The sequence below is a fragment of the Staurois parvus genome, unplaced genomic scaffold (genome assembly GCF_062004578.1).
Source record: "Staurois parvus isolate SC_StPar_1 unplaced genomic scaffold, SC_StPar_1.0 ptg000017l, whole genome shotgun sequence".
Taxonomy (NCBI): domain Eukaryota; kingdom Metazoa; phylum Chordata; class Amphibia; order Anura; family Ranidae; genus Staurois; species Staurois parvus.
In genome coordinates this window covers 14,988,224-15,013,122 of record NW_028317813.1, presented here as the reverse complement: position 1 = coordinate 15,013,122, position 24,899 = coordinate 14,988,224, and the positions used below count along the sequence as shown (strand labels likewise).

The following is a 24,899-nucleotide window of genomic DNA, read 5'->3' as shown; positions in this document are numbered from 1 at the left end:
TGAAGGCATTTGAAGCATACAAAGTGAATGGATATACCTCGTAGCTATTGAGGAAAATATTTAAATGTAAGTTTTTATGACTTAAGTTCATGTACTTCTTGTACATTTTTATCATTTTCTTCAGACATTCTGATGATGCTCCTCAGCAGTGTACAGCTAGGCAGGTGATAACGTCCTGTGTCGTCTCCTCGCCTGCAGTCTGCTTATCAAATTTTTAATTGCCATCAATACACTGACTCATTGCCCAATGAGCATACAAGTTACTAATGCTATAGAATTGAAGCAGAATATAGTAGACTCATGTTTATAATTGTGTAGTATGGTAGAAGTGTGGGATTTACTGGCTGAACTAGATGGAACAATAAATTTGATTATAACTGATATAAATTTAAACGGTATATTTAGTGAGTTGTAGAGTACCTTTTATGTGTACAATACTTATTTTTTTTTTCCCCCTCGAGATGAATTTCATGGATGTTTCATTAGTTGTACTCCTGCTGTATTTTAGCAGGTCTGAACTAACATATCAAGCTTTTGTAGTAGCACTGTTAAAATATGTATTTAAGGTAACATAGTATAGAAAAAGCCTATGTTGCGTATTTTAACTGAAAAGATCTATATGTTTTGTAGGAGATTTGAAATGGACCGAGACCCTGCAAATGCTCGTTACTGTGCTGAATGTGGGAAAATGCATCCCGCAGAAGAAGGAGATTTCTGGGCAGAGTCCAGCATGCTTGGGCTTAAAATCACATACTTTGCTTTGATGCAGGGCAAAGTGTTTGATATAACAGGTAAGCTGAACAGATAAAGGGATTTACATTATTTCTGTGTGGATCACCTATTCACAACTTTTCAACAAAATTAAATTATCTGCTTGAGGACTGGCATGTCAAACCCTCTTCCTGTCTAGGCCATTTTTCAGTGCTGTGGTTGTTTGACAATTCCTTGGTCATGCAACGCTGTACCCCAATCAATTTTTTTTTAGACAGGTAGATCTTTCTTTTGGTGGTCTTTAATAACCACTGGGGTTTTTATTTTTTACTACATAAAAGAAAAAGGACCAATGCCAAAGTATCTGTTTCTCTAACTTTGTTATAAAGTAATGCAAATAAAATTGCAGGGCAATTTGAAAATCCTGAAATGACTCCTTTTTGAAGACCTATTTTTTTTGGCCACCCAATCACTTACAGTGCCCTGAGGATGGTGATAAATGGGTTACTGCCTATGCAGGATAAGGGAGGTGAGGGGTTATTATACAGGTCAGAGACTTGCATGTACTGTAGAGGGGTAGATGATAATATTTCTGGTACCGAATTACACTGGCTAGGCATCACAAACCTTTCTTTGCTCTCACACAGTGATTGGTGTGTGAGGAAAGTGAAAGCCAGCTGCTATTTATTGTTTACATTGTATGATGCTGTGATTGGTCACAGTAATCACATGGTACAGAGCCACTTTCAGTGGCTCTGTACTTTGGTTTAGTGATTTGCACTGTCCAATGGATGCAATGCATGCAATAACAAAATAAAAAAGTTTTTTAAAGTGACAGCCCACCCTGTAAAGTCAACTTTCTGTTTATGTACGGTGGGCAGACGGAAGGTGGTAATTTTGGGCATACATAGGTCTCTGCTGAAAGGATCTTTTTGTGAGGGTTGAGCTTGGCCTTACTCTTTCATGTCTCAAGCCTCCCTATGGGTTACTGGGGCCACCTGTTACATTAAAATCCAGTGGAGAGGAATAGGTGGGCAAGGTAAAGCAAAGCTTGACCTTTAGGCCTCGTATACATGGACAACTGAGGGATGGTAAGAATAGGCGGTCGAGCCGCATTTTGCTGCCCCTTGACCGTGGAGCTGCAAGTTAACACGGACAGCGGCACAGTTAAATTTTACCATCTGTCAGCCATTCAGGTGCATGGGACCAAGTTGCAACAGCATGTAATGAACGCAGTTGTATCACGGTACTGTAGGCTTTCAGTGGTTTCCAAAGCCGGTGAGGAGGGGACATGTGGTCTCTAAGCTGTCTGTCAAATGCCTCTGCATTTGACAGGCAGCTTTCTCTGGAGAAAGGCTGGGCATTTACATATACCTTCTCTGGATTCTCTTTTGCAGATTGCATGTGTGGTTACTGGTGGTGCGTTTTTTGTGATTGATGTAGTAGGTTTGTACAGCTCTAGCAACTAGTCAGTTCCTATTTTCATAGCTCATGCTAAAATATCTTGAATATGATTGGATGACATTCATAAATAAACTGATAACTTTATGAATTGTATAAATGTCAGTGTAGTTCCAGGAGCCAGGGGTGGCTTGAACCTTGTGGGACTAAATTCATACTATGCCAGCAGTTTTTAAAATGCCTGAATTCCTAGAGTTCAGTCTTTAAATTTTGTAAAATTTAATCTTAAGTCCTCATGGACGTTTTTACAGCTGCTGTTATTGGCTTTTGACGTTTTTTCTACAGCCAGTAAACTCCCCAGAATGTTATCCTACAGTATGTGTCAATGCGCATATAGACTGTAATCAAGTTTTTTTGGCTGGAAAAAAACCCCAGAACTAGTGGGTTTCTACAGCAGTTTTTTAGCTGTAAAAATGCTCTAACGCTGAAAAACTCGGTTAGTCGCGGCAAACCAGCGTTTTTGGACATTTTTTTTGACCCAAAAGAAATTTTTTTTTTTTTTTTGGGGGGTCATAAAAACCTCTAAAAAACGCAAATGCGGCTAAACGCTAATACAGTGCTAAAAAATGTTGAAAAACGCACGTTTTTAACGTGACTTTACACAGCTAACATTGTCAGCGCTATTAAAATGCTCAGTGTGCATGGAGCCTTAAGGCTAAGTTCATTTTTTTTTTTCTCGGAATTCTTTGTTTAGACATGCATTTACAAAAGATGATGTCTGTACTACAATACACATACCATATAAGCAGGAATTCTACAAGGAGCCAAAAAATAGCTTGCAAGAGTACAACCAAACAGAGGTTGTCCACTATTAGGTAACTCTAGTCAGGATATAAAGTGCATACGATGAGACCTGATAAGGCACCAAACAGATAATCTGGTTATTATTATTATATTACTGGCTTTATACAGTGCCAACAGTTTGCTCAGCGCTTTACAATATAACGGGAGACAATACAGTTCAATACAAGAGGGTTAGGAGGGCCCTGCTCCTTGGAGCTTACAATCTAAGAGGGAGGGGCTAGTGGTACAAAAGGTAATAACTGTGGGGGATGGACTGGTAGGAAGAATAGAAGATTCCATTATTAGCTGAGGGCAGGATAGGCTTCCCTGAAGAGAGAGGTTTTAAGAAATTGCCTAAAAGTGAGCAGAGTAGGCGATAGTCTGATAAATTGGGGTAGAGAGTTCCAGAGGATGGGGGAAGCTCTGGAGACGTCTTGGAGATGAGCATGGGAGGAGGAGACAAGGGAGCTAAAGAGCAGGAGGTCATGGGAGGAGCGGAGAGTACGGTTTGGGTGATATTTAGAGACAAGGTTGGTGATGTAATTTGGGGCAGTGTTATAAATGGCTTTATATGTTATTAATGTTTTGAATTTTATCCGTTGGGCAATGGGAAGCCAGTGGAGGGATTGGCAGAGAGGGGTGGCAGATACAGAACGGTTAGTAAGGTGGATGGGTTTGGCAGCAGCATTCATGATAGACTGAAGAGGGGATAGCCTGCGATGAGGTAGGCCAATGAGGAGGGAGTTAAATAGTAAAGGCTAGATATAACAAGGGAGTGAATAAGTTGCTTAGTGGTTTCCGAGGTTAGGAACGGGCGTATCTTGGAGATGTTGTGGAGGTGAAGTCTACAAGATTTGGAGAGTGATTGGATTTGGGGCTGAAAGGACAGATGGGAGTCTAGGATTACACCTAGTACCCTGGCATGAGGGGAGGAACTGATGATTGTCTAATTGATCTTGATGGAGAAGTCAGGGGAGGGGGCACGGGCTGAAGGGAATAGTATGAGCTCAGTTTTGGTAAAATTGAGTTTGAGGAAGTGGAGTGACATCCATGCCGATATGTCAGTAGGTTAGTAATGCGAGAGGAGACTGAAGGGGTGAGGTGAGGAGTAGAAAGATTGATTTGTGTGTCATCAGCATAGAGATGGTACTTAAAGACATGGGAGTTTATTAGGTGACCAAGGGAGGAGGTGTAGATGGAGAAGAGAAGGGATCCAAGGACAAAAGTTTGAGGGACCCCTAAAGAAAGAGGGAGTGGAGTTGACAAGAGTTATAGGTAATGCTGAAGGAGCACTGCAATAGGTGGGAGGAGAACTCGGAGAGAGCAGAGTTTCGGAGGCCAGGAGAGTGGAGTTTTTTGAGGAGGGAATGGTCAACAGTATCAAAAGCCGCGCAGAGAAGTCGAGTAGTAAGAGTATGGAGTAGTGGCCATTGGTTTTAGCAGTTAGTAAATCATTAGTGAGTTTTAGTAGGGCAGTTTCAGAGGAGTGTAGTGAGCGAAAGCCAGACTGTAAAGGGTCAGGAAGGTTGTTGTCAGTGAGGTAGGAGCTCAGGCGATTGTAGACTAAGTGTTCTAAGAGTTTCGAAGTAAACAAGAGCAGGGAGATGGGTCTTAAGTTGTTCAGGTTGGTGTGGTCCAGGGAGGGCTTTTTAAGTATGGGAGTGATGTGTGCATGCTTTAGAGGGGAGGGGAAGGCACCGTTAGAGAGGGAGAGATTGAAAATGTGAGTGAGGAAGCATAGGATGGAAGAAGAGGGTGACCGTAGTATTTGTGAGGGGACAGGATCCAGGGGGCAGGTAGTGAGACGGGCTTCTGAGAAAACCTTAGTGACCTCTTTGGTAGTAGCAAGGTCAAAAGAGGAAAGTGTTGAGGGAGGTCTAGTATAAGGTATGCTAAGTGGGATGGATGTCTGTGCAGTAGAGATGCCCCTACGAATTGCGTCAATCTTGTTTTTGAAATGATTCGCAATCTCTTAAGCAGTGAGTGAGTTACTGTGTGGAGGTGGAGAAAGCAGAGTTAAAAGTAGAGAAGAGACGAGGACTGGATGACAAGGTATTAATAGGAGTGGCAAAGTAGGCTTGTTTGGCAGCATGGAGGGAGGAATTGTAGGTTAACCACTTGCCCTCCTGAGGATTTACCCCCCTTCCTGACCAGGCCTCTTTTTGCTACTTGGCGCTGCACTAATTCAACTGATTATTGTGCGGTCATGCAATGCTGTACCCAAACAAAATTTACGTCCTTTTTTTCACACAAATAGAGCTTTCTTTCGGTGGTATTTGATCACCTGTGCGCTTTTTATTTTTCACGCTATAAACAAAAAAAGACCAAAAATTTTGAAGAAAAACGATATTTTTTACTTTCAGCTATAAAAAAATATATAGTAAACTCAAAGTTAGTTATAAATTTAGGCCAAAATGTATTCCGTTACATGTTTTTGGTAAAAAAAAAAATCTCAAGTGTATATTGATTGCTTTGTGTGAAAGTTATAGCGTCTACAAACTATGGTATAGATACTGCAATTTCCGCCATTTTTTTGCTATACAGCGCTGCGCTAGTTTAACGGACAATTGTGCGGTCATGCAATTCAGTACATAAATGAAATTTACATCCTTTTTTCCCCACAAATTGAGCTTTCTTTCGGTGGTATTTGATCGCCTGTGCATTTTTTATTTTTTTTTGCTGTAAAAAAAAAAAGGCTGACAATTTTGAGGAAAAAAAAACAATATTTCCCGAGTCATCTTCTAGGACAGCTCACTTGAGAGATAGGCTCCTCCCAGGAAACACCCGCTCCACCTTTTTTCCTCTATAAGTAGCCTCTCTCCCAGGGGACCCTCAGTATTAGTGTTTCCTCAGGCCAGGAGTGAGCTACGCCCGTTTTGTTGTTTTTCTAGGGCCACCTGGCGAGGTACAGAGGCCCCCTGGCTGAGGCCCCCCTTTCCTCCTTTTCTAAGCAAGGCAGGGGCCTTGTGAGGGGGCTTCAGTCAGGTCCCCTTCGTGTAAACCCCTCTGGGGTTGGGGGTGACAGACCCCAAATGGTCCTAGCGGGGCTCTCCAGGGGGGCAGAGCCCGCTACGCCGACCTGGGCAGGATTGCCTTTCCCTTGGGCTGAGGTGAGCTTACCCTTTCCGGGATCTCTGCAGCATGGACGGAGGTCGGGCAGGACGCCGGAATCGCGTCATTTCCGGGCGCCGGGAAGTGACGTCACTTCCGGCAAAGGAACAGGAAGCGGCGCTGCCGCCATGTGGGCTATGGGCGGCGGGCCGTAGAACTCGCCCACACCACGGCCGCTTCTTCCACCGGCGGCCGTGAGAGGGAGGCCGGCGCATGAGGACCCCAGGGAGAAGGGCGGAGCCCGCCAAACCCTGCAGAACAGCCGCACCAAGGGGGAGTTCGCGGCAATGATGGAGGCAGATCGGTCAAGGCTGGGGGAGGCCTGCCGCAGGTAAGGGCCTTTTTGGCTGCCACAACCACCCCCCCCCCCCCGCCCTCTCATTCCCCCCTGCCCTTCTTCCCTACACTACCTGGGGGCTTTCTGGGTGCTGGGGGGCCACGTAGGGGCCCCAAGGGGGCTGCACGGCGGATGGGCGCCCTATGTTCCTCATCCCCAGGTGGGGCCACAGGGGGGTAGCACAGAGGCTTGGTGGGTGGCATGCCTGCCTTGCAGTGAATGGGTTGTGGGTTTAATTCCTGACTATGACACCTCCTGCATGCTTTGCATGCTCTCCCTGTGCATGCATTGATTTCTAAAGAGCCCAGGACAAAGCCCCAACCAGGCACCTCAGGGAGATGACCTGGAGGAGGAACCACCGGATTTCTCCCTCCATGACCAGCTGTATGCAGGTCTTAAAAAAAAAAAAAAAAAAAAAAAAAAAAAAAAGAGGTCCATGCGTATTCTACTTTATGGTCCACCATCAGAAGGGAATGGGAAGAGCCGGAAAAGGAGGCTCTTTCCCAAATACCTCAAGAGGAGATTCCCATTCAAGGAAGAAGATGCTCAGCGGGAAGCAACATAGTCTCTCACTGCAAAAAGGCCCAGGTGCAAACCCAGGTTCAGGCACAAATTCTACTCTTAACTTGCCCAAGGCCAGATGCTCCTCTTTCTAGAACAAGGCGCCTCGGCGGGAGAGATCCGGTAGTCGCTGCCGGTCTTAGGGGAAACTGTGGCTTTCACTGCAGACGCATCGATGGAAGCTATTTGATTTACAAGCGGAGTCTACTGCGCTTGTAAATTCTGCCAGAAGAGCTATTTGGTTAAGATTCTTGGCAGGGGGATCTTGCCTCTAAATGCAAATTCTGCGGTCGGCCCCTCGAGGGAAATACGCCTCTTTGGGCCAGTACTAAATTCGGTCCTGGAAAAGTCAGCCAACAGTAGAAAAGGCTTTCCAGCCCCAAGCAGGCCTACAGGGCAGAGGGGGTTTCGGCCCAACAGGCAGTATACGACAAAAGGAGACTAGGCACAGGCTGGGGATCAAGGATTAGTCAAGGGGAATGGAAGACTTCCTCTTCAACCCCAACCAGAATAGATCCAGGAACCGGGCCAAGTGACCGGAGGAGCCAAGTGGGCGGAAGGCTGGGACACTTCCACATACAGTGCCTAAAAATCACTCGGAACACTTTATCTTAGATGCATTCCGAATGGCTACAGAATAGAGTTCTCTAGACCCCCCCTCCCCCTCGAAGGTTCTTCGCAACACCCCTGCCAAGGGACAGGGGAAAAGCGGTCATGTTAGTAGACCTCCTGGATGGGATGCTCGGGCAGAGTGTAATTTGCCAGCTGGAGGAGGAAGAGAGGGGGAGTGGGTTTCTACTCCCAATTCTTCCTAAGAAGGAAGGCGTTGGGAACCTGTCCCGATAAGGGAGGAATCAGAGAAGTTTCTCAGGGTTGCGCTGGAAGGCGCAGGGGCAACTATTCTAGTTCAGTTCAACGGAGGCAGCATGCAGGGGCGTGCATCTGTAATCCCAGCTCCTTTAGTGGCAGAGACTCTCAGACTGTTTGAGTCCAGGAGTTCTGGTCTCTCCTAAGCCATAGTGTCTGGCGCGTCTGCTTTGCAGTGTATGGGTCGTGGGTTCGGTCCCCGACCGTGGCGCCCCCTGCATGGGGTTTGGGTGTTCTCCCGCGCTTGCGGGGGTTTCCTCTGGGTGCTCCCATTTTCATGCACTCCCCTCCGGTCGGTCATCGGCTCCAAGGATATTCACCAATGTCCGAGCAGAACCGCTACTTTTATTTGCAAATACAGAGAGGGGTGTGGTATCCCGCGTACGGTGCACAAATTCCTTCTCAGAGTATTTGGCATGGCTATTCAATAGGGGGGAAATATCCCAGCTAATACCTCGCAGAAGGATCACGTATCTGAGGTATGCCCTGGATTCCAGGAATACCTGCTTATACCTAACGGGGGGAAAAAAAAAAAAAAAAAAAAAAAAAAAAAAAAAGCTCTCTGACTGCAGCAAGATACGAAGATCTTCCGGGGGATGGCGACCTGCACGGCTAGTGGGGCGCATGACAGCCGCCATACCCGGAGTGCAATGGGCACAGTTTCACTCCTGAATACTGCAGGACCATGTCCTCTCCCACTGGGATGGCAGCCAAGCAGCCTTAGATTCCAGGATCCGCCTCACACGCATGAGGAATTCGCTAAAGGGGGGGGGGGGGACATCCACACCTTAGAGGCTGGGAGAAAATGGCTGCAGGTCAGCCCGGTAAGGATCACCACAGATGTGAGTATGTCTGTGTGGGCTGCTCACATGGAAGACCGCCTGGCCCAGGGCAGGTGGGACGCGAAAATCTCGGACAGATCATCAAACTACAAGGAATTGTTGGCTTTCCAGGGTCCGAGAGGAAAAGGAAGTTCAGATCTTATCCGACGACACAACGGCTGTCGCGTGCTTAAACCGATAGGGGGGGCACAAGGGCCCCGAGACTGATGGATCTGGCAGAAACCCTCCTGAGCTGGGCAGAGACAAACCTGGAGTCCATCACAGCAGCGCATCTGAAAGGATATCTCAAACAGTTGGCGGACCAAATGAGCCGGAGAGAGGTCACCCAGACAGAGTGGTGCCTCAGCCGTACAGCATTCAATCAAATCTGCGCCAGATGGGGCACTCCCTCCGCGGATCTCTTCACCAACAGCCAGAATACAAAACTGGGGAGGTACTGCAGCCTGCAGAAGGACCCCAGGAGTGCAGGGAGAGGTGCATTAGCCCCGCATTGGGAGGGAGACCTTCTCTATGGGTTTCCTCCGTTCAGACTGTTGCCGGAAGTGATGCAGAAGATTCAGTCATCCCAAGCCAAAGTCATCCTGACTGTACCATTTTGGCCCAAAGGGCCATGGTTTGCCCAGCTGAAGGAATTAAGCTCATTGGACCCATGGATGATACCGCCCTCACACGATTTACGGGGGCAAGGGGAGGTGCTACACCCTCACCCAGGAGAACTCTCCCTAGCAGCGTGGCTTCTGAGTGGGACAGGCTAGCCAGGAAAGGCCTGTCAGAGAAGGTGGTCGCCACCATCTTAGACGGAAGGAAGAAATCGACAAACACCGTATATGATTAACTTGGAAGAAGTTCTCCGCCTGGAAAGATGGGAATGGGTCGCGGGGGGCTCCCATCTTACATACAGTATGGGAATTCTTCCAAGCCAGGGTAGATGAGAACCTGGCTGCATATTCCCTTAAGGTGCAGGTAGCAGCCCTATCAAACTTTCTGGAATTAAGATTGGCGGCAGACCCATTAGTAATCAGGTCCCTGAGAGCTATCTCTAGGCGCCGAGTCCTGCCCACGCCGGAGCACCCTACATGGGGCCTGGGCACAGTTCTGAAGAGTTTTCAGCAAGAACCTTTTGAGCCTTTGGAGGTGTGCTCCTTTAGACTTTTTGACTCCTAAAACCATCCTGCTTGTAGCAATTACGTCTGCCCGCAGAGTCAGCGAACTGCAAGATCTGTTGGTAATAGAACCATACTACACTAGCCTGCGGGACAGAACCATCCTCCGCACGGATCCAGCGTTTCTACCTAAGGTTGCGTCACATTCTCATAAGTCACAGGAAATAATAATACCATCCCTGGAGGGAGACTACAGAAAAATTGATGATCCAAGGAAGGGGGACAGTGCCTCCGAAGGCACCATCACAAGATGGGTAAGAGAGGCCATTTCTGAAGGTTATAGAGCTGTGTCTGTCACCACCAGCCAGCCCTAAAGGCGCATTCGACCAGGGCCACCGCAGCCACCTGGGCGGGAAAGGCGGGGGCCTCCCCTGGACAGATCTGCAAAGCCGCAACATGGTCCAGTTTCGCCACCTTCGCTAGGCACTACAGATTTGACCTGATCGGCAGCAAGGACCAGGCGTTTGGCAGGAAGGTCCTACGAACAAAGGGCCCACCCTAGAGCATGTATTTCTATTCTACTCCTCTCAAGTGAGCTGTCCTAGAAGATGACTCGGGAAAACGCAGTTATTTACCTGTTAACTGTATTTCCAGGAATCTTCTAGGACAGCGTAACTCCCTCCCGATTGCTGTGTGATTATGTACTAGGGTTTGGTCATGCTTGAAATCGTCATTGTGTCTCTACTACCATTTTTATGCTTTCTCCTAGGCCTTCGGTCATATTCTTATACTGAGGGTCCCCTGGGAGAGAGGCTACTTATAGAGGAAAAAAGGTGGAGCGGGTGTTTCCTGGGAGGAGCCTATCTCTCAAGTGAGCTGTCCTAGAAGATTCCTGGAAATACAGTTAACAGGTAAATAACTGCGTTTTTGGACTTTTTATTATAAAATGTGTCCAGTAAAAAAAAATGTAAAAATCAAATTTAGTCATAAATTTCTGCCAAAATGCATTCTGCGACATGTTTTTGCTTGAAAAAAATCCCAATACGTGTAAATTAATTGGTTTACGTGAAAGTAATAGCGTCTACAAATGGTGGGAAAGATACTGGGATTTTCTTTTTTATTATACTAATAATGGCGGCAATCAGCGACTTATGGCGGTGATCAGTGACTTATGGCGGACATTTTGACACTGGGGGGGAAATGACTTGGGGTCACTGACATCCCCAGTGACACCAATACAGTGATCAGTGCAAAAAAAAAAAACACTAACACTGTACTAATGGCACTGGGGAGGAAGGGGTTAACTTCTATTAGGTAAAGAAAGGGTTAACTGTGTGAGGGGAGTGTTTTTTACTAGGGGGCAGGGGTGTGTACTTCACAGGAACACGTTGATCCCGAGAGATAGTCTTCTCTCAGGTTCAGCGTGCTCTGAACTGACAGCACGGCTACATTGTTTACATTGCAGCTCTGCTATCTGTCAGTGATTACTTGTAATCGCCGGCACCCGGCGGGAAATGACCCACCGGGAACCGGTGACGGACACCCGCTGCCACGATCAGCGGGACGGGTAGGGCGGGCACGCGCTTGGCGCGCGCCCCCTACCTGTTTTGCACAGCGACGTTAAAAGATGGCGCTGTGTGCACAGGTGCCGCCCTGCCGCAGTAAAAACACTGCGGCGGGTCGGCAATCGGTTAAGAAAGCAGATTTCTAAAGGGTGAATGCTTGCTGAGGTTTTACACCACAATCGCTCCAGATTTCTGGTGTCGTCAGCCTGCCATGGTTGTAATGGTCGGGGCCTGATACTTCGTGTAGTTAGAGGAGCAAGTGAGTCTAATGTGGATGAAAGTGAACGGTTGTAGACAGCAGTGGCCAGGTCAGGGCAGGACAGGGGAGAGATTATGTGATAGAGGCGGTCAGTTGCAGAGTAGAAAAGAGAAGCGTTAATGTTGTGAAGGTTTCTGCGGGTAATTGTTTGCTGCTTGGAGGAATAGGTGTTTGAAGACTAGGACACTGTGAAGGTGATGACATTTGTGATCAGAGAGAGGAAAGGGGGTGTTTGTGAGGTTGTAGGGAGCGCAAAGATGGGAGAAAACAAGGTCTAATGTATTCCCATCAGTGTGAGTAATGAGATGAAATGCATTGCAAATGCACAATGTATGAGTTTTCATTTTATACTTAGGGAAACTACCTTGTTCCCTAAAACCATGGGTACAGGGAAACACCGCAAAAGACACTCGGGGGAGAAAAAAAGTAAAACTCTCCTGAGGAACATCCACACGTGTGGCCTCAACAAGGGGGTAAAGGGAGAACAGAGAGAGAAAAAAAAGGAGGGGGGGAGGAGATGTGGAGGGGGGCTGAGGGAAAGAGAAGGAAAAGTGATAACAGGGCAGTAGGTGGATCCAAGGGTTGGGAGGGGCGAAGAAGCACAAGTATGCTCCCTGCTCCAACTACTCCCCCTCCCTCGCAAATAAAAACAGACAAACATTGACACCCACTAGGTAAAGATAAGTTCACCTTTTGAATAAAATTGTGCACTCAAGGAGCACCAGAGTTTAAAAACAAATTGTGCAGCATAATGTAATTTTCATACCTGTAAGTGATCTCTGGCATCCCTGAAGCCTGACTGAGTAACTCCGATTGTTTGCACTCATAGTTTCATCATCACACAGTTAAACCTGTGTGCATGTGTGATTTATTTTTTCTTTAATTCTCCAATAATTCCTATAGCTCTGTATATTCTGCTTCATGTGAAAACATCTTTTTTTTTTTTTTTTGACGTCAACACTGTCAGCTACCACAGAGTTTCACTTTGTTTTTTTTTTTGGACTTTGATACAGTAATATGACACAATTTATTTCATTCCTGTCTCTTTTTTATAGAATGGGCAGGGTGCCAGCGTGTGGTAATCTCTCCAGACACTCATCGGGTCCCATATCACATTTCGTTTGGCTCAAAGAATTCAGTAAACACAGGACGCCAAAGGTTTGAATCATTTTATTGTATGGAGAATAGGGGATGGACAATAGGGGTGCTGTACAAATGTGAACCCCTGTTTTTTTTTTATGTTTTTTTCCACTTTTACCAAATTGGGATAACACTTTAGATTTGTTACATGTTTACCTTCACATAGCATAACTTATTTAGATTCTCTATTCTGGACCCTCAAGCAAGGAAAATCCTATATGGTTCTCTTTGTTCATGAGGGGTTGGGCAGCTATGTTTGCTGTAATTAACCCCGTCTGTATTGTGCAGGCAGATCTTTTATTATCAGTTGTATTTAGATTTAAACACTTAATAAAGGGTTAAAGATATGACTAGGCTTGTTGCATTGTATGTTAATGAAGACAGACTTGTGACAGACTCAATCTGACATTGTTCAATAAACCTTGCAGTCAGCTATGTCACCACCTCCTCAAACATATAGGGTGAGAAATATTTTTAAAACTTTTTCATGTGTGCTATGTGAATGGGAACACAAAGGGTTTTCTCAATTTTGACTGCAAAAGTGGAAATACAACTAAATTTTTTTTTTTTTTCCCCTGATATCGCTGATGGTGCTGTGGTGCCCCTTTTGCAGCTGCTGTTTAACACAGAAATCCATTCTTGGGTAGTTGAACCTCTTCTCATAGTAATAAATATTTGAAGCATTCTTCTTACATACTGTTGTCCTCATAACAGTCACTAAACACATGATGTTATTCTTAAAGTGATTGTACAAGTTCAGCTATTATATATAATTTTTTTAAATAAACGTAATACTTTTTGTGCACAGAGCAGTCCCAATCCTCCTCTGCTCAGGCAAGCCACTTTATGTGGGGGCACTCATGCTGGCTCACTTCCGAGCCCCCTCTGTGTGTTCATAGACACAATCTGGCTGCAGGAGCTAAAGACTCCCACTGCTGTGTCTAAGCCATTGATGGAAGAGAGAGAGCAGCGATGCTGCTCTTCTGCACAGCGCTGGAGCAACATCAAGATTTTTTTTTGGGGGGGGGGCTGCACATCAAATGTTTTTTTTTACCTTAATGCATCTCCCATATTAAGGAGATTCACTCTCTCAATTCGTACTGTTTACCATTATTATCAGAAATAAAAGAAAATCCCACATTTTGGGTTATCCCCAGAAAAGTAATAGAGGGGAAATCTTCCAGTGGGGACACTAGTTCTGGCAACCTAGGGGTCCCCAAGGAATTCCCTTTAAAGGATAAGTTCACTTTTTAAAAACAAATAATAAATGTGCATTTTTTCAGGTAAAAAAATGTCCATTTATTTATTTTTTGGGATCCTCTAAAGCATTGCACCAGTGATCAGCGGATTGCTGGTGCCATGCAGGTCTGCAGCTGACTGTGTTAAATTGTCTGCTCATACGAGCACACAGAATAAACTGGCAAGAAGACTGAATGAATTCCTTCCCACTGAACATACGCATATATACAGCCTCATGGAAATGGGTCTTTATCTGTAGGGCTTGCATATATGTGCTGCTGTGTTTGTACTGCATAGAGAATTCGTTGTACCCGACCAGCTCTGCGTCTCATACTAACGATCGGGACAAGGACCTGTTCCCAATCACCTGATCACTGTGACAGCTTTTGATTGGCTATCACAGTGATCCGTCACTCTACAGCCTGCCCTTGTGTGTGTGTTTTGGGTTTTTTTTCCTCCTCTTGAATGGGGAAAGAGATACTGCACATTGTAATTTTTTCTCCTTGCTAGAGGAGAAAATTGTAGACAAAGTGTGTGTGTAAAAAAAAAAAAAAAAAAAAAGTCCCTGACTGATTCTGAACTTGACCTTTTGACTCCAGTCTTAACCCTAAAGCTAGCTATACATAGAAATTTTCAGCAGGGACCAGCCAAATTTCTATCATGTATAGGCAGGCTGGTTGTACAAAAGTCAATTGACTTCTGTACAACCAACCTGTTGGGTTTAACCCGATCCATCAGTGCCACTGGCACTCATCAGTGTATTCATCAGCGTATTCTGCAGTCTCCCTACTCTCAGAATACAAATACACAGTGGGAGAATTCCCACATTGACAATAAATGTGTTGATGGGGGAATAAAATTTTTTTCCACCAAATGAAAACCTAGTTTTAGAAAAAAACAAACGTATAATTCACCTGGATATGCTAAGTAGTTGCAATGATATACACATTTTGTATACTAACACTTTAAAGTTGCAAAACTGTGTTCAGGCATTTAGGTCTGTTTTTACATTAATCATGAAGTGGTTAATAAGGTTTTTATATCAGATGCATTTTACAGAATAGTGGAGAATCTGAGTAATGCGGATGAATGCTACTTTGCAGAGTTTGTCTTTTTTGAAATGGTGGTTGTAAACCTTTACGTATACCCAATGAAGTGACTAGCCTCAGGTGATCCACAGAGATGTGAAACATAAAAAAAATCCTCCTACGTACAGGGGTTGGACAAAATTATGGAAACACCAGGTAAAACAGCACAATTGTTACATAAAATGGTGTTGGACTGCCTTTGGCATCCAAGATGGCCTAAATTCTCCTGGGAATAGACAAATATAAGTCTTGGATGGTGGATAATGGAATCTGATAACCACACTTCATGCAAAAATCGTTCCAGGCCTCGCAGAGATGCCGGAGGCAGAAAACGAGCCCAAACCTTGTTCTCCAAAATTAACCATAGTGGCTCTATGATATTGAGGTGACTGCGGTGCCCAGGGAAAGTGTAAGACTTTGACTGCATACTCATCAAACCACGATGTGACAGCACCAGCTGTGTGAATCAGAGCATTATCATCTTGGTAAATGATGCTGTCTTTGGGAAACAATATCTGCACTATGGGGTGCACATGGCCGGCCAAAATGTGTACATAGTCACTAGCAGTGACTCTACCTTTCAAAGTGATGGGGCCTGCCGAATACCCTAGATATGGCTGCCCAAATCATGATCGCGCCATCTCCTTGCTTTACCTTTTGGCGCAAGACAGTTCTGGTCGTAAGCTTGGGACATTGTTTGCCAAACGTGTCCTGTGGTTGGGAACAGCGTGAAGCTCGATTCATCAGATCATATTACAGTCTTCCATTGATCAGTAGTCCACGATTTATAGGTGTTGCACAACACTTTCCTCTTCTGAGCATTAATATCAGTCACTCGCGGTTTGGCAATTACTGCCTGTGTAAGTTTTTGCTTATGGAGTTTCCACCGCACAATTTTTGTGGACACAGGCTTTGGAAGACTGAGATTGAGCTCTGCAGTCACTTTTGCAGCAGTTGTTTTCTTATTCCAGGTCACAATCCTGCGCAATGTCCTTTTTTTCTTTCGATTAGTTGACTGTGCTTATGCTTATCAGATGACGTTTCCTGTATATGCTGTCATAACCTTTGATACTGTACCTTACGACGCTGCAAATAAATTGGCAACTTCAGTCACAGAGGCACCAGCTAAGCAGGCACCAACCATTTGCCCTTTTTGAGACTCTGTAAACTCTGACACTCAGACTCCGTATTAATAGCAATACATGAAGTGAAAGACGAATGTGAGGCTTCCTACCTGTTACATCACTTCCGCTTTTAACGCAAAACATGTTGCCGGCACTTTCACACCTACAAATCATGGAGTTTTTCCATAGTTTTGTCCAACCCCCCTGTAAGTTGTACCTATTTATCTGTAGTCTTCTCCACATCAGTTCAAAGTGCAGAATTTATGCAGCTTTTTGTCTGAGTGTCCAGAAAGCCAGTCAAAACCAGATACCTCTGTGAGCGTGAATGAAAGTAGATTATGCACTTCTGTGAGTAAATGGCAGGTTTATTAATTTTACTGTTACTGGATGAGTCCTTTAAAAGAAGATGTTTAGCTTGATTGTAGCAATGCTCATTTTATATTGTAACAATTCCTATTACTTTGTACATTTTTTTTTTTTTTTTGCAGGGCTCCATCAGAAAGTAGCCCAACTTCGGTTGCCGATTTGCAGAATCTTTTGAACAGAATATTCCAGGGCTCTCCAGGTCAAATGCCCAATGGGAACATTTTCACCCCTCCACAACAACCCCCGCATGGAGCTCAGTCCCCTCCTGGACCATCTAAACCTGACTCTGCTTCCAAGAGTGACACAAAATCCAAACGGAAGAAGAAAATGAGGCGTCCTGTTCAGCGATGATCAACATACACTCTTATATTCCAGCTGCCTTGTAATCCGGGTGGGATGGCTGGGACATCAGTCGCACAACTCTTTCCTAACTATATAGTCTCCTGTGGTTTTAGGTCAGATCTTTGTGTGCTGACCAGAACCAAGCTGCCAAGGGCTTTCAATACCGTCTCTCTTTTTTTTTTTCCCATTCACCTTGTACTCCTGTTGCAGTGGGGACCAGCAAAGCTTTCCATTGCAAGCACTTTTAACAAATTCACTGATAGAAAAGGTTTTTTTTTTTTTTTGTTATTCCGAGAAACCTTTTGTTCTCATCATACCAAAGAAAGCTGTTGTAGACATTTTACTGGAAATATTGCAAAACTCTTCGGCGCATGCAGTGCCTGGAAGACCTGGGCTCTGGTGTGAATAGAATGTATGAATGTACATTGCGCCAAGAAACCCAATTGCTCCCAGGATTATCTAGTGCTCTGGGACAATCTAATATAGTACTTCTTGCTTCAGTTATTATGTTATTAAGCTGAGGAACATGCTGTGAACAGTTTCAAGCATTAGGAAAGTGAAGGAGCAGATTTGTGTGTGTTTTTGTTTTTTCCCCTATAACATTGTTAGCGAGAAGACCTTTTTTTTTTTTTCCATCCTGTTTTGACGTTTTTTTCCCATATTGTCTTGTATGCTTCTTATCTTCATTTTACAAAGAGGAGTTGGTCTGAAGGGATTCCAGTCACCTACAGTTTTTAGCTGCAAGAGGACTATCGTGACTGAAATTAATTCATTGGAAAACCTCAGCATAGGATCAAGGTAATTTTAAATTCCACACTTTTTTTCTGATACACTTGTATGTAACACAGGGCAGGTAAATAATCAGCTGAGCTGTTGGAGTATGTGTAGGAGCAGAATTGTGGTAACATTTGTCCTCCAGTGGATTCTTCATAGCAATAGTCTATCAGATGGGAATCTTCACCTCCCCAGAACTACCATGGCAGGCTGAGTTAAGATTTCATGCACCTAGAAGCAGTAAAGACCCAACAGAGAAATTGATTTGGAGTGAAAGTCCAATTTAACCTTCCACAGTCTTTGCGTGCAGTGGAAAATATTCAGATTTTGCTTGCTACCAAATGAGAAGTATAGACACAGCTTGTACATTGTAGGTATTGTCATTTACTGACAGCTTTCTGATAAGGCGTGGGAATGTGTGTAACCAACCATGGAGGAAGTGCTGTGAAACACTGCAGACTTAAGTGGAAGTAAAAGCTAACAAACTCTAAACCTACTCTCAGCCACTTTCCAAGCCTAATTTACCTAGTCCTGCAAAAATAAAATTGCTATACTTGCCTGTTCTGCAGTTGCTCCGGTCTGATCTCCAGTGCCGGCCTCTGTGCAGGAGAGAAAGCCGACAAAGGCTGGGAAGTGATGTCACCCATAGACTTACTACGAGGATTCCGTTGTCGGCTGCCACTGCTACACAGTGAAGCTGCCCTTGACAGCTGAACCTGGGACCAGAGCAGCTGTAGAACAGGTAAGCATAGCATTTTTTTTTTTCCTTACAGGGATAGATAGATGGATTAGGCTTAGAATGTGACTGAGTAGGTTTAGAGTTAGTTAAGTTTTGCCTTTACTTCCACTTTAAAAGGGACTTGTTCCTTTAGTAGATCTTTGGCTGTCACTCCTTGTGGTGCACAGCATTTGTCTGTGACACAAATTCAGGCTCACAATCCCAGTGCTTTTCTAAAGATAATCTGCATGGTATTGGATACACTGGATCAACAGCAACCAACTTGTAGCTTTGGAGTTGTGCTCAAACAGCTGACCTTACAGTTTACCAATTCCTAGATGTGATGGCTGAATTAGTTATTTATTTTTTCTTCTATTTTCATCTAGCGATCCAGCCAATAAGTCTATTTCTCAAAAGAACAAGCTCCCTCCTCCGGATGATTAAGTTTACAGGGATGAGACAAACTATTTAATGCTGTCAGGAGAGCTTACAATGATCAGATTTATGTAAATCCTTTATCCCGAAGGGATTTCTGAGCTGGAGTTTTGCTTCAGTTTGATGGTGTATTTAAATCTGCTACTCCGTTTAACACCTTTCTCCTGCCCCCCCCCCTCCCCCATCCCTCCCAGAATGACAGTGTTGCTATCTGCTATGCCCCTTCCCCCCGGTGCTCATTCAACTAAAGTGAGGGCACTTGAATACAGGAGGGGTGATGATGGCCAGATCACCAGGTGAAAACGGGGGGGGGGGGGGGGGGGGGGAGCTTAAAAAAAAAAAAATTAATGCAGCCACCAAATCTAATGATCGTAAGCTGCAGTGTATTACAGATTTGGGTTTAATACCGCATTAAAAGGCCTGAGACATAAAGGTTTTTAAAGATAAAATTATCTATCGGGGGAGGTACAGTTGTGTTCAAAATAATAGCAGTGTCTTGAAAAAAGTGAATGAAGCTCAAAATCCTTCTAATAGTTTTTATTTCCATACACACAAATGCATTGGGAACACGACACATTCTATTCCAAATCAAAACATGAAGAAAAATGTATCAAATTTGTGTTGTTCCTCTAAAAAAAAAATTGAAGAAAAGTGAATATTAGACTGTTCAAAAAAATAGCAGTGTTTGTATTCTTCTTTACAAACTCAAACATTCACTATATAAACTGAAAAATTTTGAAGATTTTGCTTTCCTTTGAATCACTTTATGAATATTTAGTTGTATAAGCACTGTTTCTGAGAACTGCTGTACATCTGTGTTGCATGGAGTCAACCAACTTCTGGCACCTGTGAACAGGTATTCCAGCCCAGGATGATTGGACTACATTCCACAGTTCTTCTCTATTTCTTGGTTTTGCCTCAGAAACTGCATTTTTTATGTCACCCCACAAGTTTTCTATTGGATTAAGATCCGGGGATTGGGCTGGCCACTCCATAACGTCAATCTTGTTGGTCTGGAACCAAGATGTTGCACGTTTACTGGTGTGTTTGGGGTCGTTGTCTGGTTGGAACACCCATTTCAAGGGCATTTCCTCTTCAGCATAAGGCAGCATGACCTCTTCAAGTATTCTGATGTATTCAAACTGATCCATGATCCCTGGTATGCGATAAATAGGCCCAACAGCGTAGTATGAGAAACATCCCCATATCATGATGCTTGCACAACCATGCTTCACTGTCTTCACAGTGTACTGTGGCTTGAATTCAGTGTTTGGGGGTCGTCTGACAAACTCTCTGGCCACTAGACCCAAAAAGAACAATCTTACTTTCATCAGTCCACAAAATGTTGCGCCATTTCTCTTTAGGCCAGTCAATGTGCTCTTTGGCAAATTGTATCATCTTCAGCACGTCTTCTTTTTTCAACAGTGGGACTTTGTGGGGGCTTCTTGCAGATAGCTTGGCTTCACATAGGCGTCTTCTAATTGTAACAGTACTCACAGGTAACTTTAGACCTTCTTTGATCTTCCTGGAGCTGATTGTTGGCTGAGTCCTTGCCATTTTGGCTTTTCTTCTATCCATTCGAAAGGTAGTTTTTCGCTTTCTTCCACGTCTTTCAGGTTTTGGTTGCCATTTTAAAGCATTTGCGATCATTTTAGCTGAGCAGCCTATCATTTTCTGCACTTCTTTATATGTTTTCCCCTCTCCAATCAACTTTTTAATCAAGGTACGCTGTTCTTCTGAACAGTGTCTGGAACGATCCATTTTCCTCAGAATTTCAGAGAGAAATGCACTGTAACCAGCATGTACAACATTTGCTGCCTTCCTTCCTTAAATAAGGGCAATAATTGACACCTGTTTTTCAAAGAATGAATGACCTCACTAATAGAACTCCACACTGCTATTATTTTGAACATGCCCCTTTCAATTAGTGATTCAATTACACAGAATCAGCAGCATGCATGTCATGACTGTTGGGTCTGTTGGATTTCTATTACTCTACTACACCTGCTAGTAAACTATTTGCCATGTAGAAATATCATTTCTACCAAAAACAGTGATTGATCAGGTTGGTGATGTCTGACTGCTATTGTTTTGAACACAACTGTACATGTAGTGGGTGATTTAATAAAATGGGAGCATAATGGGTTGCAAAATCTGGTGCAACTCATAATAGAAACCAATCAATTTCCAAGTTTTAAGCCCCTTTCACACTAGCAGTTTGATTGGGTCCATCTGTCCATTGTTCTGGCGAACTTGATTGAACCGTCCATTCTCCTCTTTGGAGCGGCAGGTGTAAACAGACATGTGTCCATTTACACTCACCTACATCTAATCCGCTAAAAGCAAATGGATGGGGATTTGTTCCCCTCCGTCATGGCAGTTGGGTGTAAATGAACAGGTGGTCCGTTTACATCTGATCGCCCATAGAGGGTAGTGGGCTATGTCTGTGTCCGCTATGCGTAAGCGGAATGGACACGGACCAGTCATTCAATGCTCAGCTCTGCTCAGTGGTGAATCGGCACACAGATCCCCCATTAAGCAAGTGGACTCCTGGCAAAGTCTGCCCTGTATGAATGGGGCCTTCTTATCAAAGCTTATTGAATGAACTGAAGTTAGATTCTGGTTCAGCTGTGCATTATAGCCAGTCAGTTTCTGAGTGCTCCAATTTTAGTAAATCTCCATAGGCTAGCACTGATGACCTCCTTGTGAAAATTAGATTCTTGGCTGTCATAATTCAGTATCTTTAATACTTGACTCGCAGACCCAGAACAAGTAGTTCAGGCTAACTGGCTGCAGACTTGGCAAACCTCGGTAAATGTGCTAGCTACAAGTTTTCAGTTAGATTAATAATAAACCCCTTATCAGAACATGTATGCTAAGGCTGGCCATAGACTTTCGGCCGATAAACGAAAAATCGTTCATTGTTGATGCTGCCACCAATGTCCACAAAAAAAATGTCAGTTTTCCGTGGATTTTTCCAGCATGACCGATAAAAAGAAACAAGAAGATCCACGAAAAACGGCCGATGGCATTGCCCCACTAACGGTGTGAATATTGGCCGATTTTTCGTGCGGACTAAAATTCGGCCGTAAATGACCCTATGGCCTGCATTAGTCAGTAAATTTCCTCAAAGCAACATGCAAAAGTTGAATATTTTTCAGGGGCTGTGAATAAACCTTATGAGCCCTGTGCAAGCATAAAAGAAAGATATATGGTTTGCAAATCTGATGATTTAACTTGCTTGCCTTACCAAACTGAATTGGTCTAAAAGATGGAATTTGCCTTTTAATTGTACAATTAAAAATACTTGCAGAGCCATCTTGTAAAGTGATCTAAAGTTCCGTAAAGAGCAGTCTATCAATGCTGTGGTAGGCAGTGATATAATTGAAGCTCAAAAACACATACTGTCCACTGTATGTATTTTTATTATGGCAAGTTTAATATTTGCAAATATATGATCTACCTTAAATGCTATATTCACAGCAAGTATCACCAGCTTACAACCGTGCATCCTGATGGCACAGAGGCTGCATCCACACCTCTACATAAGAGGTGCACTGCATTTTTCTTTCTTTTTTTTCATCCCTGTGGCAGGTGTATTTTGATGAAAAGAGAGAACCGTGTGCACAACATCTTCAGCGCACTAAAACATGGAGCTGTGAATTCACCTTGAGTTTCCATCTTCTGGCTTTTGACCAAGCTTGTCTTGTCTAGAGACAAGAGACTGACTCTAAGCTGGGGAGCAGCCAGTCTCCCATTTGTAGATTTTGAACTAACCGAGAGGCTTGCTCACCAACTAGAAGATGCAAAAACAGCGTTGGTAGGCTGCAAATACCATTTTCAGAAAGCTGAGGTTATCAGCAGTAAAGATAACGGTTCATAATGTCTACCCCCCCCCATGCCATGAAAGTGATTTGTACCAACGATCATCATAATCAAATGTACGCCACCCTGACTGTCTGCTTTCATTTCCTTATTTTATGCTACATACTCAGGCAAAGCAAGTGAGAAAGCCGTCCCAAGCTTCCATGTGAACAGTATTTGAGATTAAGGCTATGGTTTGTGGCTGCTGCAATGCTGGCTTTTTATTTTGGTCTGAGGTGGTCACTCAGATCTAGATCTTATTATATGGTAAATTTCTGCAGGAACAGTGTATAGGACAATCAATTTTAACAGGTTTTGTTTGAGTATTTTATATTTTATGATTGTACAAGTGTGATACCTCTCAGCCCTGAGGTTCATCCTCATACAGGTGGATCCCCTTGTAATACTGCAGAATAGGTAATCTGGTGTTAACCTAAAGTAAGTTGCTTGTTGCACTTACGGAATAATTTACAGCTGGGGAGTTGAACATTATCAAACCTGAAGTTTGATATTATCAATTCCTGGAGTGGAAACGCGTCTTAAAATTTTGTCAATGCAGATTTGTAATAACTGGTTTTAGTATAAAATTACGCTGTTGCTTTCTATGGCATTTTGTCAGAATCCATTTAAGTTCCTTATTATGCAAGTGAAAAACTGCAGTAAAGAGTTTGAGATTAGACAATGTACGTTTTTGGTTTTTGAGACCTGGAGCAAAAGTGGTGCTATCCCAAAACGTCACATACCCTATTCATTTGAACAATTAAAACTGATTTGAATTGAAAGCCATGATCACAGCTCAGGTTTTTATAAATCGGTCACATAATTTGTTTCCATTGTCCTAAAATGATTCACCCATATCTACATTGTACAAATGATTTCTTTGTTTGGAAGAACTTATGATAAGTGAACATTATATTCTTTTGTACAGCAAACCATGCCAATTGGAACCCTAAGAGCAATGGTGCCCACCTCTGATCATAACAGACCAGAGCAACCTCTGTGTTCTAAATAAAAATGGGTTCCATATATTCTCTAGAATGCACTTTTCCTAATAAAGCCCTCTTTAGTTTTGTACTGCGTTTAAACAAAGGGAACAGTTAAATTGTGAGTGGCTGTACAGGACTGAGGGTGAACTTCAGGAATGAGTGGTAAAATGGTCTTGTATCACATTTTGTTAAATTAAAACTTTTATGCTTTGAAGCATGGTTTGTGTAATCTGTTCATGGCTTGGATTAAAGACATTCTCAATATTACTGTTTACAGTTGCAAAAATAAGAAGATCCTTTTTCAATTGTCCATACAAACATGGTGAATCTGTCAGAAGAGAAATAGGGAGGACATCATAACCAGGCTGTTATACTGATCACTGCCCTTTGTTCTGTAGCAAGTAAACAAATCAGAAAGTCCTTATCTGCGCAATTGATTCTGTCCATTGACACAAAGAATTAAAGCCAGAGAATCTCAGACAGACTTGTATTTTCAGGAAAAGGTCTGCAGTGGTAGCCTCTGTTACTCCTTAATGAGGTTTCTTTTATGACCACAAATCGTGCATTGTTCCCACACTTCCAGCTAGGAGCACTGCTCTAATAACTGGTAAACCATGATTCCTCTACCTGAATCTGTGACTCATACTGTTATTGGGGACTAGGTTTAGGCATCACTACCATTCATCCCTTGTTATGAGTGGCTTAATTTCCCTTGAACTAATGACATGAACAATTTGTACTTTTACCTGAAGATTTTCAAAAAGGTTCTTGATGGATTCCTTTTTTAAATAAATTTGGAGTACTTAGTGATTTGTTCCCATTTATTTTGGTACTTTGATCTTGCCAAAATGTGGGCAAAAGGCAAAAAAAATTTTAGGAGATCAGCAATGCAAAATAACTGGCAGGGTGAAGCATATTGGGAGGAAAGGGGGCCACCAGACATGTACTAATTACGGGAGTTGTCTGATTAAAGGATCTTGGGGGTCTGCCAATTGCTCACAGCTAGTAAGGAAAATTTCAAACTTTTGTGCTGACCATTTGACGTATTATGTTTACATCAATGTACTTTTTCTTCATAAACAGACAAAGTTAATAAAAAAAAAAAAAAAAATTCTCTACAAGCCATGCTAGCCTTTCACAGACTAATTTATTAACCAGTGCAAAGAATACTTGAGCTCGGTTTCCAGATGTCTGCTGTTGGTGGAAAGAAACTGAAAAAGTGG

General features: G+C 43.6%; 1 protein-coding gene across 2 annotated transcripts in view; it reads left to right on the top strand.

The window, feature by feature from the left end:
* Positions 1–23,890, top strand: part of DNAJC14 (DnaJ heat shock protein family (Hsp40) member C14) — a 55,364-nt gene extending 31,474 nt beyond the window's left edge. For both annotated transcript variants that reach the window (XM_089680251.1, XM_089680259.1), the window contains exons 5-7: positions 631–791; positions 12,656–12,758; positions 16,680–23,890. In XM_089680251.1, the coding sequence (XP_089536377.1) occupies positions 631–791; positions 12,656–12,758; positions 16,680–16,908 (493 nt within the window). In that variant the 3' untranslated portion in view covers positions 16,909–23,890. The remainder of the gene's footprint in view (positions 1–630; positions 792–12,655; positions 12,759–16,679) is intronic.
* Positions 23,891–24,899: the final 1,009 nt, after the last annotated feature.